Source organism: Theropithecus gelada, chromosome 19 (genome assembly GCF_003255815.1).
Source record: "Theropithecus gelada isolate Dixy chromosome 19, Tgel_1.0, whole genome shotgun sequence".
Taxonomy (NCBI): Eukaryota; Metazoa; Chordata; class Mammalia; order Primates; family Cercopithecidae; genus Theropithecus; species Theropithecus gelada.
In genome coordinates this window covers 17,364,331-17,387,528 of record NC_037687.1, presented here as the reverse complement: position 1 = coordinate 17,387,528, position 23,198 = coordinate 17,364,331, and the positions used below count along the sequence as shown (strand labels likewise).

General features: G+C 55.1%; 1 protein-coding gene across 1 annotated transcript; it reads left to right on the top strand.

Moving 5' to 3' along the window:
- On the top strand, positions 1-23,198 carry JAK3 (Janus kinase 3). Its single transcript, XM_025368746.1, has 24 exons — positions 1-126; positions 4,101-4,297; positions 4,629-4,752; positions 5,050-5,161; positions 5,357-5,502; positions 5,919-6,213; positions 6,767-6,889; positions 6,983-7,140; positions 8,180-8,291; positions 9,141-9,327; positions 10,402-10,529; positions 10,729-10,860; positions 11,569-11,653; positions 13,125-13,252; positions 13,990-14,122; positions 14,202-14,353; positions 14,484-14,634; positions 16,571-16,710; positions 16,792-16,981; positions 17,688-17,812; positions 18,093-18,265; positions 18,862-18,979; positions 19,287-19,397; positions 22,221-23,198. Exons 1-24 carry the CDS (start codon positions 11-13, stop codon positions 22,386-22,388), a joined length of 3,504 nt encoding a protein of 1,167 aa, XP_025224531.1. The 5' UTR covers positions 1-10; the 3' UTR covers positions 22,389-23,198.

Sequence of the window (23,198 nt, the reverse complement as noted above, 5' to 3'; positions counted from 1 at the left end):
CTTTCGGTAAATGACAGTGGCTCAGGAAACCAAGGGGCCCACACAGGAAGGAGCCGAGTGGGACTTTCCTCTCGCTGCCTCCCGGCTCTGCTCTCCCTTCGAAGGTCCAGGGTCCCTGCCTGCTAGGTAAGAGCTGGTGATGCCGCAGGGCTCTGCCCAGACACTGGGGGAGGACGGTGGTGGCTAGGGATGGCTGGGCTGGCACAGGGTACTGCCAGGGCAAAGGTGAGCTCGCCTTCCAGGCCTCAGAGGAAAGCTGCCAGGCAGACGCGAGCTGGGACTCGCATCCTCCGATTGCTCGCTTCTCTGGACCTCAGCTTTTAATAAGGCCCGGAGTTGCCCGCCTTGAGGACCTGGAGGGGTCACTGCGCATGCGCAATGGGGGCTGTGAGGTTGAGGGGTGGGAAGGAGGGGTTGGGGGGCGGAGTTCCCATCCCCCACCCTCCGAGCCTTCCCGGTCCAGACACAGGGTGCCCGACCATGCCAGGATGTAGAACGCTGGGGATTATAAACGGGATACCGAGGCGAAAAGAGAGCTTGAGGCCAGGAGTTCAAGACCAGCCTGGGCAACATAGCCAGACCCCCATTTCTACAAACATTTTAAAAAAACAAACAAAAAAAAACCCATGGCGTTTTCTGGGCCCAAACATCACCTCTGACTTCATTGTTTTCGTTCAATATTTAAAAAAAAAAATGTTGTTAAGTCGTTTTTTTTTTTGTTTTGGAGAGGGGGTCTTGCTATGTTGTTCAGGCAGGTCTCTAACTCCTGGTCTCAAGCCATCCCTCTGCCTCAGCCTCCTGAGTAGCTGGGATTGCAGCGGGGCGCCATTGCCACTGAAGCTTTATTTTAAACTTGATTGGGGCTGGGCACAGTGGCCCAGGCCTGTAATCCCAACACTTTGGGAGGCCGAGGCAGGTGGATCACTGGAGGTCAGGAGTTTGAGATCAGCCTGGTCAACATGGTGAAACCCTATCTCTACTAAAAACACAAAAATTAGCCAGGCATGGTGGCGGGTGCCTGTAATTCCAGCTACTCGGGAGGCTGAGGCAGGAGAATTGCTTGAACCTGGGAGGTGGAGTTTGTAGTGAGCCGAGATCATGCCACTGCACCCCAGCCTGGGAGACAGAATGAGAATCCATCTCAAAAAAAAAAAAAAAAAAGAAAGAAAAAGGCCAGGCGAGGTGGCTCACGCCTGTAATCCCAGCACTTTGGGAGGCCGAGACGGGCGGATCACCTGAGGTCAGGAGTTTGAGACCAGCCTGGCCAACATGGTGAAACCCCGTCTCTACTAAAAATACAGAAATTAGCCGGGCACAGTGGTGCGCACCTGTAATCCCAGCTACTCGGAAAGCTGAGACTGAATAGCTTGAACCCAGGAGGCAGAGGCTACAGTGAGCCAAGATCGTGCGACTGTACTCCAGCCTGGGTGACAGTGCGAGACTCCGTCTCAAAACAAAACAAAACAAAACAAAACAACTTGATTGACTGATGTTGAGGGGAAGATAAAGAGGACATGCTGTGTGATTTTATTTCTATAAAGGGCAAAACTAGGCATCATCTCTCTGTGGGGGACATGGGGCTTCTCCAAGGTTCCTGGGACTAGGAATGTGCTCATTCTTGGTCTGGGCATTGGTGACATCAAAGTGTCCCTTTGGGCCGGGCGCGGTGGCTCACGCCTGTAATCCCAGCACTTTGGGAGGCCGAGGTGGGTGGATCACAAGGTCAGGAGATCGAGATCATCCTGGCTAACACGGTGAAACCCCGACTCTACTAAAAATAGAAAAATTAGCCGGGCGTGGTGGCGGGCGCCTGTAGTCCCAGCTACTCGGGAGGCTGAGTCAGGAGAATGGCGTGAACCCAGGAGGCGGAGCTTGTAGTGAGCCGAGATCGTGCCACTGCACTCCAGCCTGGGTCACAGAACCAGACTCCATCTCAAAAAAAAACAAAGTGTCCCTTTGGTAAGGTTCTTTCCCCCACAAGACTTCCCTTCCCATGGTAACCACCACACCGCTGTGCCAACTGCCCTTCCTGTTTGGTTTAACAGGCTTTGTTGATCGCTTACCGGCACATCATCAAGAAGTATACAAATTAATGCAGATTAATTGAGTTGACACTTTAGGGCTGGACTGGGCTCAGCAAAGCGCCTCACTGAGGCTGCTGTGGAGTCAGCCTTTCACAGCTGCGGAAGCTAAGTCCTAGGGGTCCTAGTCCTCTGGTTGTCTTAAACCTCGTTAGGCCACGAGCAGTTTCTCACACTGGTAATCCCAGCACTTTGGGAGGCCGAGGCAGGAGGATCACTTGAGGTCAGGAGTTCCAGACCAGCCTCGCCAACAGGGTGAAACACCGTCTCTACCAAAAATACAAAAATTAGCCGGGCATGGTGGCGTGCCCCTGTATAATCCCAGCTACTCGGGAGGCTGAGGCAGGAGAATCACTTGAACCCAGGATGCAGAGTAAGCCGAGATTGTGCCACTGCACTCCATCCTGGGAGACAGAGCTAGACTCTGTCTCACAAAAAAAAACCAAAACCAAAACCAAAAAAATCCCTTATTAATGCCGCCCCACCCCAGCCCCGGGGCATTATTTTGGATCATAGTTTTGTATCGTGTTGTTGTTGTTTTTTTTTCTAGAGATAAGGTCTTGCTCTGTCGACCAGGCTGGAATGCAGTGGTGTGATCATAGCTCAATGCAGCCTCAACCTGCAGAGCTGAAGGTATCCTCCCGCCTCAGCCTCCCAAGTAGCTGGGACTATGGGGGTGTGCCACCGTGCCTTGCTAATTTTTTAGAGATGAGGTCTCAAATTCCTAGCCTCAAGTGATCCACCCGACTCCGCCTGTCAAAGTGCTGGGATTACAAGGCTTTTTTTTCTTTTTGAGAGGCGGTCTCACTATATTGCCCAGGCTGGTTTCAAACTCCTGGTCTCAGCCAGGCGTGGTGGCTCACACATGTAATCCCGCATTTTGGGAGGCTGAGGCAGGCAGATCACTTGAGGTCAGGAGTTTGAGACCAGCCTGGACAACATAGTGAAACCCCATCTCTACTAAAAATACAAAAAAATTAGCTGGGCATGGTGGTGCCCACCTGTAATCCCAGCTACTGGGGTGGCTGAGGCACGAGAATCTCTTGAACTTGGGAGGCGGAAGTTGCAGTGAGCTGAGATCACACCACTGCACTCCAGCCTGGGCGACAGCGCGAGACTCTGTCTCAAAAAAACATAAAACAAACTCCTGGTCTCAAGCTATCCTTCCTACTTGGCCTCCCACAGTGATGGGGTTACAGGTATGAGCCACTGCGCCCTGCTGGAACATAGGTTTTTGTTTGTTTGTGTTTGTTTTTCCCGATATTTTCTTCAGATCTTCTTCATTCAGGTCAATTTGAGTGACCTGCTTTTTCTCCCCGATTTTTCTCAGGGGACTCGAAGCCCCACCACTTGCCCCACCCAGCTGGGGGCCCTGAGCGCTGAGGTTTCCGAGGGCAAGTGAGCGAGAGGGTGGGAGGTGTTGGGAGCTGGGAAGCAGGGGGTCGGTTTCCTCCTGGGCCCATCCCAGGGAGGCTTCCTTCTTCCTTCCTTCCTTCCTTCCCTCCTTCCCTCCTTCCCTCCTTCCCTCCTTCCCTCCCTCTCTCCCCTCTCTCCCCTCTCTCCCCTCTCTCCCCTGTCTCCCCTGTCTCCCCGTCTCCCCTCCCCTCCCCTCCCCTCCCCTCCCCTCTCCTTTCCTTTCCTTTCCTTTTCTTCTTGAGACAGAGGCTCACTGTTGTCCAGGCTGCAGTGCAATGGCATGATCTTGGCTCACTGCAAGCTCCGCCTCCCGGGTTCAAGTGATTGTCCTGCCTCAGCCTCCTGAGTTGCTGGGATTACAGGGACACACCACCACACCCGGCTAAGTTTTGCACTTTTTAGAGACAAGGTTTTGCCATGTTGGCCAGGCTGGTCTCAGACTCCTGACCTCAAGTGATCCCCCTGCCTTGGTCTCCCAAAATACGGTGATTATAGGCATGAGCCCCCGTGCCTGGCCTCCATTACTCCTTTCCATGCCCTCCCCGCTCAGAAGTCCATTCCTCTCTGAGCAGGACTGAAGGGCTTTTTCTCTCTGTGGCCCAGGCAAGTTGCACTCATGGCACCTCCGAGTGAGGAGACACCCCTGATCCCTCAGCGCTCCTGCAGCCTCTTGTCCACGGAGGCTGGTGCCCTGCACGTGCTACTGCCCGCTCGGGGCCCCGGGCCCCCCCAGCGCCTATCTTTCTCCTTTGGGGACCACTTGGCTGAGGACCTGTGTGTGCAGGCTGCCAAGGCCAGCGGTGAGTGCATCCCTAGTAGATCAGGCCAGAGGGAAGGATAGGGCTGTGTGGGGCCAAGATTGGGAGCTGGAATAGTTGCCTGCAGAAGTCAGCATTGGAGCTGGGGCTTTGGGGATGAGTAGGAGTTTGGTAATGGAGAAAGGTGTGCAGGGTGAGCCTCTGAGGCAGAGGGAATGGCCTGTGCAGACTGAAAGGTGTGACGGCACATGAAGGGAACAGCTGGTCATCTCTTGAGGTATGGAGGGATCTGGATGGTTGGGTATGATCCTGGCACTCATGAAGCCACCGATGGGGTGACTCAGGAGGGAGCTGATGGGACCGTCCCCTGTAGGCATCCTGCCTGTGTACCACTCCCTATTTGCTCTGGCCACGGAGGACCTGTCCTACTGGTTCCCCCCGAGCCACATCTTCTCCGTGGAGGATGCCAGCGCCCAAGTCCTGCTCTACAGGATTCGGTAGGAAGTGCCCCCCCCAGCCTCCAGGGATTGTACAATTTTATCATCTCCTTGCATTTCGAGGTGCCCATACCCCCGCCCCAGGGAGGATATGATCACTACTGATTTCTCAGATGAGGAAACGGAACAGAGAGGGTGGGTCACTTGCCCAAGGTCACACAGCAAATTAAAGGTACAAGCTGGGCTCTGTGAGGCCTCTGCAGAATCTGTCCCCCGCTCCCCGCCCCACCACCATACTGTCACTCCTACTGAGGCTGGGTTGCACTTTCATCCCAGGGTTCTCTCCTCTCCTAACAGTTTTTACTTCCCCAATTGGTTTGGGCTGGACAAGTGCCACCGCTTCGGGCTACGCAAGGATTTGGCCAGCGCTATCCTTGACCTGCCAGTCCTGGAGCACCTCTTTGCCCAGGTGGGGTTCCGCCTGGGGTTTGACCCAGGGGTTGGGGGCCCGAGGGACAACATCAGGGCTGGCTTGCAATCAGGTGGGGCCTCGTCTGACCCTCCCTGTGGCAGTCCAGGGGTGGGGGTCAGCCCAGGATTGGGGGGGTCTTCAGGGCTTGAAGTTGGGCCGCCTCAGTTGATGCTCCCTGTGGCGGCCCCCCAGCACCGCAGTGACCTGGTGAGTGGGCGCCTCGCTGTGGGCCTCAGCCTCAAGGAGCAGGGTGAGTGTCTCAGCCTGGCCGTGCTGGACCTGGCCCGGATGGCGCGAGAGCAGGCCCAGCGGCCAGGAGAGCTGCTGAAGACTGTCAGGTGAGAGCCACCAGACTGTGAGGACGGCCTCTGCTTGGGACTGAACAACGTGGACTCCACTGGGGCTTTGCCAGGCTCCCAAAATGGAGCTCCCCTGCAAGCTTTCAGGGTGTTCCCATGACCCAGGGCCTCCCACGAACCCAGCCCTCTCCACCTCCAGGCTCCAGCTCGAAAGACACCTGACCTCCCCCAGCTAAAAGGCCTGTGGGGTCCCTGTCCGACCTGTGGGCGCCAATGGCCCTCCCCTACTCTGAGGTCCTGTCCCCATACCTGACCCTGAATGAGAGTCTGTATGTGCCTCTTACTCCAACTGGGGCCGCACCCCAGCCCCTGGCCTAAAGCCTGGGTTTGTGTGTGTCCCCGCGGTGACTCCTCCCGACGCTGAAGACCGGCTCCCTCCCCTCCAACCCCCGCAGCTACAAGGCCTGCCTGCCCCCAAGCCTGCGCGACCTGATCCAGGGCCTGAGCTTCGTGACGCGGAGGCGTATTCGGAGGACAGTGCGCAGGGCCCTGCGCCGCGTGGCCGCCTGCCAGGCCGACCGGCACTCGCTCATGGCCAAGTACATTATGGATCTGGAGCGGCTGGATCCGGCTGGGGCCGCCGAGACCTTCCACGTGAGCCTCCCTGGGGTCCCTGGTGGCCAGGACGGGCTGGGGCTGCTCCGCGTGGCTGGTGACGGAGGCATCGCCTGGACCCAGGGAGAACAGGAGGTGAGGGCGGACCCTCCGCTGGGCGGGACCAACGTGGGGTGGGGCTCGGGAGGGGCTGGAGAGTGGGCGGGGATGTGGGGCGGAGCCAAAGCGAAAGAGATGGGGAAGTGGGCGAGGCTTAAGGAGGGGCGGGGCTTAAGAAGGGAGGAGACTACGGGAGTGGGAGGGGCAAACTGAGTGAAGGGTGGGGCTGAGCGACGCCGGAATGAAAATGGGAGGGGTTGAGGAGGGAGTGGGTGGGTGGGCGCTGGAATGAGGCAGGACTAAGAGACGGAGTGAGGCTCCGAAACCTGGGAGGCTGCGAAGTGGGACAGGGATCAAGGAGCGGGGTACCAGCAGAGAGAAGGAGGCGGGGATTGGCAGAGTGGGTGGGAGATGTTTGGGGATGGGCAGGGGAGGGGTTGAGAGAGTTGGAGTTGATAGGAGGGGGCGCGGCTTGGAAGGGTTGAGTGGGAAAGGGGTAAGGAAGGGGATGGCGTGGTTTGGGGGGCTCATGGGCATGGTTTGGTAGGGTCCAGCAGGGCCCCCACTTCGGTATCCCCCTCCTTCCCAGGTCCTCCAGCCCTTCTGCGACTTTCCAGAAATCGTAGACATTAGCATCAAGCAGGCCCCGCGCGTTGGCCCGGCCGGGGAGCACCGCCTGGTCACTGTCACGAGGACAGACAACCAGATTTTGGTGGGTGCAGGATCCCCCTCCCCTCCAGCCTTACCCCGAGGGCGGGACCGGCACCCTCCGGTTGCACTGGGCTCTGACGCTTGTCCCTCGCAGGAGGCCGAGTTCCCGGGGCTGCCCGAGGCTCTGTCTTTCGTGGCGCTCGTGGACGGCTACTTCCGGCTGACCACGGACTCCCAGCACTTCTTCTGCAAGGAGGTGGCACCGCCGAGGCTGCTGGAGGAGGTGGCAGAGCAGTGCCACGGCCCCATCACGTAAGAACCTGTCCCCCATTCCCGGCCTCTGCGGCCACGCAGGTTGTCCATGCTTCAGTGTCCTCACCTTCCAGGAGCCCTGGACAGGGATCAAGTGCTCAAACCACACCTGCCCCACAGTCAGCGCTCAGTGAAGCTGAAGTATTCCTTTTGCTGCACAGGGCGACCACTACTCTCTCTCTCTCTCTGACCCTAGGGCCATTTCCTGAAGATGGATAAGTCGCCCACCTTCACCTACAGCCTCTTGTTTAATCTCCCAGGAAGGGCCAGACATAGTGGTGCACATCTGCAATCCCAGCACTTTGAGGGGCCAAGGCGGGAGGATTGTTTGAACTCAGGAGTTGGAGACCAGTCTAGGCAACAAGAGAGACCCCATCTCTACAAAAACAAAAACAAAAACAAAAAACAGCTGGCTGTGGTGGTTGACCTGTAGTCCCAGCGACTCTGGAGGCTGAGGCAGGAGGATCACTTGAGCCCGGGAGTTGGTGGCTGCAGTGAGCTGAGATTGCACTCCAGCCTGGGCAACCAAACCGAGAAAGACCCTGTCTCTATTAATACAAACAAACAGACAATCTCTCAGGAAGACGCCAAGACTTACGGCCGATTTTTTTTTTTTTTGAGATGGAGTCTGGCTCTGTTGCCCAGGCTGGAGTGCAGTGGCACGATCTCAGCTCACTGCAGCCTCCACTTCCTGGGTTCACACCATTCTCCTGCCTCAGCCTTCCGCGTAGCTGGGACTACAGGTGCTTGCCATCACACCCGGCTAATTTTTTGTATCATTAGTAGACACGGAGTTTCACCGTGTTAGCCAGGAAGGTGTTGATCTCCTGACCTCGTGATCCGCCTGCCTCAGCCTCCCAAAGTGCTGGGATTATAGGCTTCAGCCACTACTCCCTGTCCATGGCTGATTTTATAAATGGGGGGAGAGTGTCACCCGGCAAGGATTCCAGGGCTACAGAGGTACCTGAATTTGAACCCAGGTCTCTCTGTCTTCTTCTGTCTCTGACTCCTCCCCATTCCCTCTCACCTTTCCCCACAGTCTGGACTTTGCCATAAACAAGCTTAAGATTGGGGGCTCACGTCCTGGCTCCTATGTTCTCCGCCGCAGCCCCCAGGACTTTGACAGCTTCCTCCTCACTGTCTGTGTACAGGTCAGTCTATGGCTAGGGTGGGTAGTGGAGGGCTTTCTGGAGGAGGTGATGTTTGAGTTGAGATTTAAAAGATCAGTCAGCATTTGGTTCCTGAAGAATAGGAGGGAAAAGATACCCTCAGTGAACAGAACAGCATATTCAAAGGTCTAGAGACTGGAATGAGTTTGTGGTGCTTTAGGAGGAAGGACTGAGACTGGGCACGGTGGCTCACGCCTGTAATCCCAGCATTTTGGGAGGCCAAGGCAGGCAAATCACCTGAGGTCAGGTGTTCGAGACCAGCCTGGCCAACATGGTGAAACCCCGTCTCTACTAAAAATACAAAAATTAGCTGTGTGTGTTGGCACAAGCCTGTAATCCCAGCTACTCAGGAGGCTGAGGCAGGAGAGTCGCTTGAATCTGGGAGATGGAGGTTGCAGTGAACAGAGATCATGCCATTGCACTCCAGCCTGGGGCAACAGAGCGAGACTCTGTCTCAAAAGAGAAAAAAAAAAAAAAGCCAGGCACAGTGGCTCACACCTGTAATTTCAGCACTTTGGGAGGCCAAGGTGGGCAGATCACAAGGTCAAGAGATTGAAACCATCCTGGCCAGAATGGTGAAACCCTGTCTCTACTAAAAATACAAAACTTAGCTGGGCGTGGTGGCACGCACCTGTAGTCCCAGCTACTCGGGAGGCTGAGGCAGGAGAATCGCTTGAACCTAGGAGGCGGAGGTTGCAGTGAGCCGAGATCGCACCATTGCACTCCAGCCTGGGCGACAGAGCCAGACTCCGTCTCCAAGAAAAAAAAGGAAGAAGGACTCAGAGGGAGAGTGTTGCTCACTCCCACTCAGGGTTCACTCCTCTTTTGCAGACCCCCCTTGGTCCTGATTATAAGGGTTGCCTCATTCGGCGCAGCCCCACAGGGAGCTTCTTTCTGGTTGGCCTCAGCCGATCCCACAGCAGTCTTCGAGAGCTCCTGGCAGCCTGCTGGGATGGGGGGCTGCACGTAGATGGGGTCACAGTGACCCTCACCTCCTGCTGTATCCCCAGACCCAAAGGTGAGCCCCCTCCTCCCCTGAAATGAGTGGCTGATCTGGGACCCTGGCTTTCTATGTCTGTGACAACTCCTGTGTGGGTGGCAAGTGGCAGAAACTGCAGATCAAGGTGGGTTAGGAAAGAAAAGGTGATTTATTGGCTCAGGAAGTTAGAGATATATAACCTTTAGGTCTGGCTTGATCTAGGCACAGCTAGATGTGAGCCATGGCACCTGCACCTAGTCTCTCTCCATCTCTCAGCTCTGGGTGCATTTCACTCTTCAACAAACCCCTCTGACGGGACAACTCGGAGATGTGAGTTCTTCAGAGTCTCCCAGAATCCCTAATAGAACCGAGCTCTGGTTGTCCACAGTGCCACTTGCTCATTAAAGCGCCCTGCAGGGCTCCTTCCTTCCTTGTCTCTCATCCCAAATCCCTGTGAGGGCTTTCTGGATCTCCTTTCAAGTAAACCATATGCCAGCCAGGCGCGATGGCTCACGTCTGTAATCCCAGCACTTTGGGGGGCTGAGGCAGACGGATCACTTGAGGTCAGGAGTTTGAGACCAGCATGGCCAACATGGTGAAACTCCATCTCTACTAAAAATACAAAAATTAGCCGGGTGTGGTGGCACACACGTGTAGTCCCAGCTACTCTGGAGGCTGAGGCAGGAGAATCACTTGACCCTGGGAGGCAGAGGTTGCAGTGAGCTGAGATCGCACCACTGCACTCCAGCCTGGGTGACAGAGCGAGACTCTGTCTCAATAAAGAAAAAAAATTAGCCGGGCATGGTGGCACACACCTGTAGTCCCAGCTACTCGGGAGGCTGAGGCAGGAGAATCGCTTGAACCCGGGAGACAGAGGTTGCAGTGAGCTGAGATCTCGCCACTGCTCCCCTAGCCTGGGTGACAGAGTGAGACTCCATCTCAACAACAGCAGCAACAACAAAACAAAAACAACAACAACAGAAAACCATGTGCCCTGAAGTCTTCATCAAGGGCAGCTTCTAGAGTTACCCCAAACTAAGGCATGAGTTAGCTAACCCTTGGGGACTTTTCACCGCTGATTTCTGGTTTTTGTCCCTCATCCTCTCCCCATAGAAAAGTCCAACTTGATCGTGGTCCAGAGAGGTCGCAGCCCACCCACGTCCTCCCTGGTTCAGCCCCAGTCCCAATGCCAGCTGAGTCAGATGATATTTCACAAGATCCCCGCTGACAGCCTAGAGTGGGTAAGGGGCCCTGGGAAATGGGGCGATACCTCAGTCTATGGACCAGAGACTCAGATGTGTGGCCGCAGGCACATGCTATAACTTTGCCTTGCTTCGGTTTTCCCATCTGTAAAATGGGGCTAGCAGCTATGTATCACTTGGGCTGGGATCCTGCAGGAACCCCCTCACTGGCCCCTTCTGCTGTCCCCTCACCATTCAGCATGAGAACCTGGGCCATGGGTCCTTCACCAAGATTTACCGGGGCTGTCGTCACGAGGCGGTGGATGGGGAGTCCCGAAAGACAGAGGTGCTGCTAAAAGTGATGGATGCTAAGCACAAGAACTGCATGGAGGTGAGAGTGGTGGGGACCAGACTTTTGGAGTCAGGGCTGGCTGGAGAGGGGGTCGTGGATATAGAGAAATTTAAAAACACACAGGGGCCTGGGCGTGGTGGCTCATGCCTGTAATCCCAGCACTTTGGGAGGCTGAGGCAGGAGGATGGTTTGAAGCCAGGAGTTCAAGAACAGCCTAGGCAACCTAGCGACATCTCATCTTTACAAATTTTAGGCCGGGCACAGTGGCTTATGCCTATAATCCCAGCACTTTGGGAGGGTGAGGCGGGCAGACCATCTGAGGTCGCGAGTTGGAGACCAGCCTGACCAACATGGAGAAACCCCGTCTCTACTAAAAATACAAAATCAGCCAAGCTTGGTGGTGCATGCCTGTAATCCCAGCTACTCGGGAGGCTGAGGCAGGAGAATCGCTTGAGCCTGGGAAGTGGAGGTTGCACTGAGCCAAGATCGCGCCACTGCACTCCAGTCTGGGTGACAGAGGGAGACTCCATCTCAAAAAAAAAAAAAAAGAGAAAAAGTAGATGATAGTGGGAACTTCCGTCCTGTATCAGAAAATCATGGTAGTGCTGTGTGCACCAATGACAGACTCCAGGGCCAAAGGTGAACTGTGGCCAGATGTTCACCTAAGGCAGGTTTGTGAGCCCAAAATTTGGGATTGTTGGAGTGGAAGGAACCCATGTATCTTCTTTCCCTTCCCACCTTCCGCAGTCATTCCTGGAAGCAGCGAGCTTGATGAGCCAAGTGTCGTACCGGCATCTCGTGCTGCTCCACGGCGTGTGCATGGCTGGAGACAGTGAGAGCCCCTCACCCTCCCACCCCACCCCTGCCTCACCCAAGTCCAGGCTGTTCTTCCCGCCTCTGTTCTGAGCCTCTATATGACAGCACCGGCAACACACTGGGCCTCCGTGGATGGGGGCCGTGTTCGTAACCCTTTATTTATGTCTCTTCATCATCATGCTTGGAAAGTGGCTCCAGGTTCCCACCCATACTCAGCCCCAGAATGATCTGAAGTCGGACAAATCTGACTTTCTAATCTCTGCAGCTTTGCACGGGTCACATAACCTTTCTGAGCCTTGGTTTCATTGTTTGGGAGTCCAGGATGGGCCAAGAGCTGGGGACAGAGGCTAGAATGTGACAGGCAGGGCGTGATGAGGGGCGAGGAGGGCAGCATGGGGCACTGTGGATGATCAGAGAGCCTGCAGGGCCAGCCTGGGGGTCAGGCAATGCTTGTGGGTAGACAGAGATGCATTCTAAGCTGGAAAGATAAGGACAAGTGTGAATTAGGAAAGGAAGATTGGTGTTCTAGGCAGAGGACACAGAACATGCAAAGGGTTAGAAGTAAGATACAAAGGCTGGGCATGGTGGCTCACACCTGTAATTGAAAAGCCGAGGCGGGTGGATCACCTGAGATCAGGAGTTCAAGACCAGCCTGGTCAACATGGCAAGACCCTGTCTCTACTAAAAATACAAAATCAGCTGGGTGTGGTGGCATGCGCCTGTAGTTCCAGCTACTTGGGAGGCTGGGGCAGGAGAATAGGTTGAATCCGGGAGGCGGAGGTTGTAGTAAGCCGAGATCACGCCACTGCACTCCAGCCTGGGCAACAGAGTGAGACTCTGTGAAAGAAAGAGAAAGAAAGAAAAGAAAAGAAAAGAAAGAGGCCGGGCGCGGTGGCTCAAGCCTGTAATCCCAGCACTTTGGGAGGCCGAGACGGGCAGATCACAAGGTCAGGAGATCGAGACCATCCTGGCTAACACAGTGAAACCCCGTCTCTACTAAAAAATACAAAAAACTAGCCGGGCGCGGTGGCGGGTGCCTGTAGTCCCAGCTACTCGGGAGGCTGAGGCAGGAGAATGGCGTGAACCCGGGAGGCGGAGCTTGCAGTGAGCTGAGATCCAGCCACTGCACTCCAGCCTGGGCGACAGAGCCAGACTCCGTCTCAAAAAAAAAAAAAAAAAAAAAAAAAAAAGAAAAGAAAAAAGAGAGAGAGAGAGAGAGAAAGGAAGGAAGGAAGGAAGGAAGGAAGGAAGGAAGGAAAGAAAAGAAAAGAAAAGAAAAGTGAGATACAGATACAGAGAGGGCTCAGCACCTTCCAGGCATTCCAGGCAAATCATTCAGAGATGGAGGTGGGAGGAGAGGTGAGTACAGTATGAACAGAGGTAGCAGGTGAGGGAACAGAGATGAGAGTTTGAGAGACCCTGAGAGCCAGGGTGTTGGCAGAACCTGCTCAACACACCCAATCCTGCCTCTCCCTGCTGCCAACCAGGCACCATGGTGCAAGAATTTGTACACCTGGGGGCGATAGACACGTATCTGCGAAAACGTGGCCACCTGGTGCCAGCCAGCTGGAAGCTGCAGGTGGTCAAACAGCTGGCCTACGCCCTCAACTATCTGGTGAGTGCTCCTCTGCCTGCTCCACCCTCCATTCCCAGGGAAGGCTTTCTCTGGGTGGAAGAGGAATTGGGAGTGGGCTCTGTAGTATGCATAGGAGTTTGGTAAATGTTCAAGGGGAGGGCATTTTAGGTTGAGGTTGTGAGAACACTAGAAGACAACAAGTCATTCATGGATGTCAGGGGCTATAGTGAATGATAAGGCTGGGTGGGCATGGAGAAAGGCTTCCTAGAAGAAGGAACATTGGAGATGGGGCCTTGAAGGTTGTGTAGAAGTTCATCAAGAGAAGAAAGGAAGGCAGGCACGTCAGGCTGTGGGAACAGCCTAGGCAAAGGCCTGCAGGCTAGATAGTGTGTTGCATCCCCTGGGGTCTGTCAGGCAGTTCTGTTGGCAGGAGACCAGGGTGCAAGTGTGGAAGGGAAGTCCATTGGAAGCTTGAGCAAGGGCCTTGAATGCCAGGTTGAGGAGCTTCACTTTGTGTCAAAGGCACTGGGGAGTCACAGGATGCGGTGGTGTTTGAGAAGGGGAGGGACATAGCCAGGTCAGTGTAGGAGGTGAACTAGAGGGGCAAGACAGGATGTCAAGAGTCAGGGATGATGCTGGAGCATGTCCCTGCTCCAGATGGGAAACGCCCATCTGAGCAGTACCAAATGGGCTTTGAAGGATGTATAGGAGTTTGCCAAACAGACTCTTCATTCATTAAACCCTCCCTGGCATTTCCCTATGCCTGGCCCCCTTAGGAGGACAAAGGCCTCCCCCATGGCAATGTCTCCGCCCGGAAGGTGCTCCTGGCTCGGGAGGGCACTGATGGGAGCCCGCCCTTCATCAAGCTAAGTGACCCTGGGGTCAGCCCTGCTGTGTTAAGCCTGGAGAGTAAGTTCCTGGAGGTGGAGGAGGGAGGGGCTGAACAGGGTAAGGAAGTGGATGCCTGATTCCACTTCCATTCCCTCAGTGCTCACCGACAGGATCCCCTGGGTGGCTCCCGAGTGTCTTCGGAAGGCCCAGACACTTAGCTTGGAAGCTGACAAGTGGGGCTTCGGCGCCACGGTCTGGGAGGTGTTTAGTGGCGTCACCATGCCCATCAGCACCCTGGATCCTGCTAAGGTCAGAGTCTCTCACCTGGCATCGGTCTCCGAGTCCCCACTTTGACAGAAGTGTAGACTGATACCCAGTTTGGGGAGATTGGGGTGCATCTGGTGGGTTGGGAATTACCAACTCCTCCTCTCACCCTCAGAAACTCCAATTTTATGAGGACCGGCAGCAGCTGCCAGCCCCCAAGTGGACAGAGCTGGCCCTGCTAATTCAACAGTGCATGGCCTATGAGCCAGTCCAGAGGCCCTCCTTCCGAGCCGTCATTCGTGACCTCAACAGCCTCATCTCTTCAGGTGCCCGCTGGGCCGGGTTGGGTGGGAAGGTGATGTCATATTAGGCCCAGAGGAAGGAGTGTGGTTTGCAGCAGGCCACACCTTGTGTGTCTGGCAAGGTTGGAGGGGCTGGTGACTGTGACAGTCAGTGTGAGCTTCAATGGCTGCTGTAACAAACAGTCCCCTCAGTTCAAGTTTCAACATGATGATATTTTATGTATGTATGTATTTATTTATTTTTGAGACAGAGTCTTGCTCTGTTGCCCAGGCTGGAGTGCAGTGGCACAATCACGGCTCACTGCAACCTCTGCCTCCTTGAACCTCTGGTTCAAGTGATTCTCCTGCCTCAGACTCCCAAGTAGCTGGGATTACAGGTGCATGCCACCATGCCCAGCTAATTTTTGTAGTTTTGGCAGATGTGGGGTTTCACCATATTGGTCAGGCTGGTCTCGAACTCCTGACCTCAAGTGATCCTCCCGCCTCGGCCTCCCAAAGTGCTGGGATTACAGGCGTGAACCACCATACCTGGCCCATTTCATTCTTTTAAAAAAATGTTTGGCTGGGTGCAGTGGCTCATGCCTGTAGTTCCAGCTATAGGTAGGTGTATCACTTGAGCCCAGAAGTTCCAGACCAGCCTGGGCAACATGGCAAAACTCCATCTCTCAAAAAAAAAAAAAAGGCCGGGCACGGTGGCTCAAGCCTGTAATCCCAGCACTTTGGGAGGCCGAGACGGGCGGATCACGAGGTCAGGAGATCGAGACCATCCTGGCTAACACGGTGAAACCCCGTCTCTATTAAGACATACAAAAAACTAGCCGGGCGAGGTGGCGGGCGCCTGTAGTCCCAGCTACTCGGGAGGCTGAGGCCGGAGAATGGCGTGAACCCGGGAGGCGGAGCTTGCAGTGAGCTGAGATCCGGCCACTGCACTCCAGCCTGGGCGACAGAGCGAGACTCCGTCTCAAAAAAAAAAAAAAAAAAAAAAAATCATTCAGCCAGGCATGGTGATGCATGCCTGTATGCATTTTTATTTTATTTTATTTTATATTTTTGAGATACCATCTTCCTCTGTCACCTAGGCTGGAGTGCAGTGGTACGATCTTGGCTCATTGCAGCCTCCCTGGTTCAAGCAATTCTCCTGCCTCAGACTCCCAAGTAGCTAGGATTATAGGGGTATGCCACCAAACACGGCTACATTTTTGTATTTTTTAGTAAAGACAGGGTTTTGACATGGTGGCTGAGCTAGTCTCAAACTCCCAGTCTCAAAAAGATCCATCCACCTCAGCCTCCAGTATTGGGATTACAGGCGTGAGCCACCACGCCTGGCTGGATTTTTTTTTTTTTTTTTTGTGATGGGGTCTTGCTGTGTTCCCTAGGCTGGTCTTGAATTACCAGCTCAAACAATCCTCCTGGCTTAGTCTCCCAAGTAGCTGGGATTACAGGCACACACAACCATGCCCAGTGTGATATTTAGTCTTTATTCGATGAGGGTGTCCAGGCCCACAGGAACCTCTCACCTTGTGGCTGCACTCACCTCTGGTGTTGGGTCTCTGTTGGATCCTTTGTGGATAAAAGAGAGAGTGTGAAGGGCCCCATACTAGGTTTCCATGGGCCAGGACTGGAGGGTCACCCAGCATATCTTGTCCATCAGCCTGAGCTCAGTCATGTGGCCACATTTCATAGCAGTGGAACTGGGGAAATGAGTTCTCATTATATCCTCCATCTTTGTAGCCATGTGGAGTTGCACAGGGTGTGCACTGCACAAGGAGGCTTCCTTTGCCTGGGATGGAGTGGGAGACACCTTTTTCCAGTCTCCACAAGGTACCCTTTGGCTTGCAATGGCCCTGCCATAATGCACAGAGAGGGTCAATATGCAGATGGAGGTTGCACCGCAAGTCAACTCAGGAGTGGGGCCCAGGATGAGAGGCGCTGCTTACCACTGCCCATGCCCCCATCCCAGACTATGAGCTCCTCTCAGACCCCACACCTGGTGCCCTGGCACCTCGTGATGGGCTGTGGAATGGTGCCCAGCTCTATGCCTGCCAAGACCCCACGATCTTCGAGGAGAGACACCTCAAGTACATCTCACAGCTGGGCAAGGTAAGGTGGGCAGGGCCAGGATGGGTTGGAGAGGGCAGAGCAGCATCCAGATGCCTGGACACCAGTCCTGCTATCCCCCAGGGCAACTTTGGCAGCGTGGAGCTGTGCCGCTATGACCCGCTAGGCGACAACACAGGTGCCCTGGTGGCCGTGAAACAGCTGCAGCACAGCGGGCCAGACCAGCAGAGGGACTTCCAGCGGGAGATTCAGATCCTCAAAGCACTGCACAGTGATTTCATTGTCAAGTATCGTGGTGTCAGCTACGGCCCGGGTGAGCCAGGTCCCGGATGAGTGAACTGAGACGTATGGGTGCTTTTCAAAGTGCACATTCTTACCTTCCTGCCAGGCCACTTTAGGTAGGCTGGGAACGTGATTATTGATTGATCCAGATTCACATGGGTTACAGGTTTGAATCCTGACTCTACCCCTTACCAGTTGTGCAACCTTAACTTCTCTGAGCCTCAGTTTCTCCAGCTGAAAAATGGGTCATTGTGATATTTACTTTGTTGTTGTTGTTTATTTGGTTTTTTTTGAGACGGAGTCTTGCTCTGTCACCCAGGCTGGAATGCAGTGGCTCAATCTCGGCTTACTGCAACCTCTGCTTCCCAGGTTCAAGTGATTCTCCTGCCTCAGCCTCCCGAGTAGCTGGGATTACAGGAGCGTGCCACCGCACCCAGCTAATTTTTATGTTTTTAGTAGAGATGGGTTTTCACCATGTTGGCCAGGCTGGTCTTGATCTCCTGACCTCAAGTGAGGGATTACAGGCGTGAGCCATTACGCCTGGCCGTGATATATAAACACATCAATGTATGTTGTAGAAAGTACTCAAGAGATAGCCATGTGTAATTGTCGCGGTTCCCATATTACAGTCAGCAAAACTGAGGGCGAGAGGGACACAAAACTGAGGGAGAGAGGGACACAAGAATGAGGGGAGGAGCACAGCTGGGCCCTGCTGTGACAGCCCCTGCCTTCTCCAGGCCGCCAGAGCCTGCGGCTGGTCATGGAGTACCTGCCCAGTGGCTGCTTGCGCGACTTCCTGCAGCGGCACCGCGCGCGCCTCGATGCCAGCCGCCTCCTGCTCTACTCCTCGCAGATCTGCAAGGTGCGAGGGGGCGCTCCGGGACTTGTGGGGATTCAGCTGGCTCGGCCTGGGCAGGGGTCTGCGTGGCGGTCGCGGTGAAGGCTGAGGAGTGAAGTTTGGGGTCCAAGTCTCGGGGGTGGTGGGGTTGGCTTAGGGCTCAGGATCAGAACTTCAGTGAAGGATGACTCGAGGGTAGGGTTAGAGTTGGGGTCTGGGTTAGGGTTAGAATCCAGGTCAGGCTTGGGGTGCCTGCCGGATTATCCTGGGATCCTCTCTGCACGCTCACACCGCCCGCCCACAGGGCATGGAGTACCTGGGTTCCCGCCGCTGCGTGCACCGCGACCTGGCCGCCCGAAACATCCTGGTGGAGAGCGAGGCACACGTCAAGATCGCTGACTTCGGCCTAGCTAAGCTGCTGCCGCTTGACAAAGACTACTACGTGGTCCGCGAGCCGGGCCAGAGCCCCATTTTCTGGTGGGGAACCCGCGCCCAGGCTCCGCCCCTACTCCCCACGGCTCTGGCTCCTCCCCCAGCCATGGCCCCGCCCCCTGCCGCTGCTTTGTTCTCCAGCCTTAGCCCCGCCCTTCCTCCACTCCAGCTTTGTCCCCTCCCACTCCCCAGAGCCCCGCCCCATCAACAGCATGAGCTCCTCCGTCTCCTGCTGCCCTGCTGTCAGCTGCCCCCAGCCTTAGCCCCGCCCTTCTCTCAGCTCTCGCCCCGCCCAAGCATCAGAGCCCCACCCCTCCAACACCTTGGCTCCGCCCCTCAGTACTGGCCCCCTCTTAGTTCCGCCCTTCCCCCTTCTGGTCCCTCCCCCTCCCTCGGCTCTGGCTCCGCCCCATCTCCGCCCCTCTACGCTGGCCCCGCCCCCTCCCCTTGGCTCTTCCCAGATACCTCCCGGGGCTGGAGAATCCACCGGTCCCACAGCCAGGGAAACCCAGATCCTGGAGACGGGACTGACCTGGTCACAGTCCCCACCTACCCTGACCAGTTCCCCATTCCAAGGCTGCCCCCCTCTTCCTGTCTTTTCTCCACCCTCGCATCTCAAGACCTCCCTGTCCCCTCCCCAGGTATGCCCCCGAATCCCTCTCGGACAACATCTTCTCTCGCCAGTCAGACGTCTGGAGCTTCGGGGTCGTCCTGTACGAGCTCTTCACCTACTGCGACAAAAGCTGCAGCCCCTCGGCCGTGAGTCGGCTCCCGTGGGCCCCCAGCCTTCTTCTCCCTCCACGCCCCTCGTGGCCAATCTCCAACCTGTCTGCGCCTGCGTCCCTCTTTAGCATGGGGTCACCTGGTCCCAGCATCATAGGCCTCAGTGGGGAGGACCCTACCTCACTTTTCTGACCCCTTCACGGTGCAGGCAGCCCCTCTCCGTTCCATCACAGGTGGCCCCTCCCCACACCACGGTGGCCCCTCCCCTCCACCCACCGGTGGCCCCTCCTCCACCACCCACGGAGGCCCCTCCCCCACCACATGCGCTCCTCCTTGACTCTAGGAGTTTCTGCGGATGATGGGATGTGAGCGGGATGTCCCCGCCCTCTGCCGCCTCCTGGAGCTGCTGGAGGAGGGTCAGAGGCTGCCGGCGCCTCCTGCCTGCCCTGCTGAGGTGAGCGCCAGCCTCAGTTTCCCAGTCTGTAGATTGGGCAGGGGTCTCGGGCAAGCCAGCTGGCACCTGAGTCTCTGGACTGAGAGAGAGGCTAGAGTGTGAGGCTGATGAGGATCCTGACCCCCCGCTTGGCTACTCTCTTGCTGTGAGGCAAGTCAGAGCATAGAGATGGGGGCTCACTCTGTTGCCCAGGCTGGGGCGCAATTATAGCTCACTACAACCTCCACCTCCTGTTCAAACCAGCCTGGGCAACATAGTGAGACCCTGTCTCTACAATAATACAAGCATTAGCCCGTGTGGTGACATGCACCTGTGGTTTCAGCTACTAGAGAGGTTGAGGCAGGAGGATTGCTTGAGCCCAGGAGGTCAAGGCTGCAGTGAGCCATTATTGTGCCACTGCACTCCAGCATGGACAACAGAGTGACACCCTGTCTCAAAAAAAAACAAAGCAATAAAACAAAATTCTGGTAGTGATAAGTGCCTTGAAAGAGATGAACAGGGCTGGGCGCGGTGGCTCAAGCCTGTAATCCCAGCACTTTGGGAGGCCGAGACGGGCGGATCATGAGGTCAGGAGATCGAGACCATCTTGGCTAACACAGTGAAACCCCGTCTCTACTAAAAAATACAAAAAACTAGCCGGGCGAGGTGGCGGGCGCCTGTAGTCCCAGCTACTTGGGAGGCTGAGGCAGGAGAATGGTGCAAACCCGGGAGGCGGAGCTTGCAGTGAGCTGAGATCCGGCCACTGCACTCCAGCCCAGGCGACAGCGTGAGACTCCGTCTCAAAAAAAAAAAAAAAAAAGAAAGAGATGAACAGAGGGAAATGGTGGGGTGGGGGTGGTCAAAGAGGGCCTCTTAGGGGGACAATGCTGGAAGGAGGAGAAGTCTACCCACGAGTAAAGCTAGGAGAAGAAATTTCCAGTGGAAAACGCAGAAGGGACAAAGGCCTTGGGGAGGGAATGAGCTGGGTGCGTTTAAGCACCAGTGCCATGGAGGCAAGTGTGACTGCCTGGAACAAATGAGGCAAGGAGGGATGGAGATGAGCGAAGGAGGGCATCAGTGGAGAGGTGGTTTTTTTTTTTTTGAGATGGGGGTTTCGCTCTTGTTGCCCAGGCTGGAGTGCAATGGCGCGATCTCGGCTCACTGCAACCTCCATCTCCCAGGTTCAAGCAATTCTCCTGCCTTAGATTCCCGGGTAGCTGGGATTACAGGCGCCCGCCACCAGGCCCGGCTAATTTTTTTTTTTTTTTTTTTGAGACGGAGTCTTGCTCTGTCGCCCAGGCTGGAGTGCAGAGGCGCGATCTCAGCTCACTGCAAGCCCCGCCTCCTGGGTTTACGCCATTCTCCTGCCTCAGCCTCCCAAGTAGCTGGGACTACAGGCGCCCGCCACCTCGCCCAGCTAGTTTTTTGTATTTTTTAGTAGAGACGGGGTTTCACCGTGTTAGCCAGGATGGTCTCGATCTCCTGACCTTGTGATCCGCCCGTCTCGGCCTCCCAAAGTGCTGGGATTACAGGCTTGAGCCACCGCGCCCGGCCGGGCTAATTTTTTTTGTATGTTTAGTAGAGACAGGGTTTCACCATGTTAGCCAGGATGGTCTCGATCTCCTGACCTCATGATCCGCCCGCCTCAGCCTCCCAAAGTGCTGAGCCACCGTGCCCGGCCTAATTTTTTTTTTTTTTTTTTTTTGAGACGGAGTCTTGCTCTGTCGCCCAGGCTGGAGTGCAGTGGCCGGATCTCAGCTCACTGCAAGCTCCACCTCCCGGGTTCCCGCCATTCTCCTGCCTCAGCCTCCCGAGCAGCTGGGACTACAGGCGCCCGCCACCTTGCCCGGCTAGTTTTTTTGTAGTTTTAGTAGAGACGGGGTTTCACTGTGTTAGCCAGGATGGTCTACGATCTCCTGACCTCGTGATCCACCCCTCTCGGCCTCCCAAAGTGCTGGGATTACAGGCTTGAGCCACCGCGCCCAGCCCTGGCCTAATTTTTTTATTTTTTTATTTTTAGTTAAGACGGGGTTTCTCCATGTTGGTCAGGGTGGTTTCGAAAGAAGTGTGTTCTAAGATCCATAGGGGCTGGGCATGGTGGCTCATGCCTGTAATCCCAGCACTTTGGGAGGCCGAGGCGAGTGGATCACATGAGGTCAGGAGTTCAAGACCAGCCTGACCAACATGATGAAACCCCGTCTCTACTAAAAATGCAAACTTAGCCAGGTATGGTGTTATGTGCATGTAATCCCAGCTACTTGGGAGGCTGAGGCAAGAGAATCACTTGAACCCAGGAGGCAGAGGTTGCAGTGAGTCGAGATCGTGCCACTGCATTCCAGCCTGGGCAACAAGAGCGAAACTTTGTCTCAAATAAATAAATAAATAAATAAATAAATAAATAAGATCCCTAGGGAGCCATGGGAGGTTTTGGAGCAGAGATGGGATGGAATTTAATTTGTGTTTTAAAACTGAATGGGGCTGGGTGTAGTGGCTCATGCCTATAATCCAAGCACTTTGAGAGGCCGAGACAGGTGGATCACCTGAGGTCAGGAGTTTGAAACCAACCTGGCCAACATGGTGAAACCCCGTCTCTACTAAAACTACAAAATTAGCGGGGCGTGGTGGCACGCACCTGTAATCCCAGCTACTTGGGAAGCTGAGGCAGAATAATTGCTTGAACCTGGGAAGTGGAGGTGGCAGTGAGCCAAGATCATGCCATTGCACTCCAGACTGGACAACAGAGCTAGACTCCGTCTCAAAAAAACAAAAACAAATACACTGAATGGGAGTCGTGTGCTTCTGATTGTTCAGGCATGACCCCATTCTCTGTCCCCTGCCCCTCAGGTTCACGAGCTCATGAAGCTGTGCTGGGCCCCTAGCCCACAGGACCGGCCATCATTCAGCACCCTGGGCCCCCAGCTGGACATGCTATGGAGCGGAAGCCGGGGGTGTGAGACTCACGCCTTCACTGCTCACCCAGAGGGCAAACCACACTCCCTGTCCTTTTTATAGCTCCTGCCGGCAGACCTCTGGATTAGGTCTCTGTTGATTGGCTGTGTGACCTTAGACAAGGAGCTGCCCCTCTCTGGGCCTTAGAGGCTTTATAAGGGTCCTCTACTTCAGGAACACCCCCATGACATTGCATTTGGGGGGCTCCCGTGGCTTGTGGAATAGCCTGTGGCCTTTGCAATTTGTTAAGATTCAAGACAGATTGGCAGATGTGTCAGTGACGCTCTCTGAGTCCTGGCCCAAAGAAGCAAGGAACCAAATTTAAGACCCTCCCATCTTCCTATCCCCTCAAGCCCTGGCCCCCTGAGTTTCCTTTTCTCTCTCTCTCTCTTTTTATTCTTATTTTTATTTTTGAGACAGAGCCTCGCTCTGTTACCCAGGGTGGAGTGCAGTGGTGCGATCTTGGCTCGGTGCAACCTCTGCTTCCCAGGTTCAAGCGATTCTCCTGCCTCAGCCTCCTAAGTAGCTGGGATTACACGTGTGCACCACCATACCCAGCTAATTTTTTTTATTTTCAGTAGAGATGAGGTTTCACCATGATGGCCAGGCTGATCTCAAACTCCTGACCTCAAGTGATCCTCCCACCTCAGCCTCCCAAAGTGTTGGAATAATAGGCGTGAGCCACCACGTCCGGGCTTTTATTTTTTTAATTTATAATTATTAATTTTAAGAGACAGGATCTTTCTATATTGCCCAGGCTGGTCTTGAACTCCTGGGCTACAGTGATCCTTCTGCCTCAGCCTCCCAAATAGCTGGGACTACAGGCACCCAGTTTTGAGTTTCCTGTCTTATTTCCAATGGGGACATTCATGT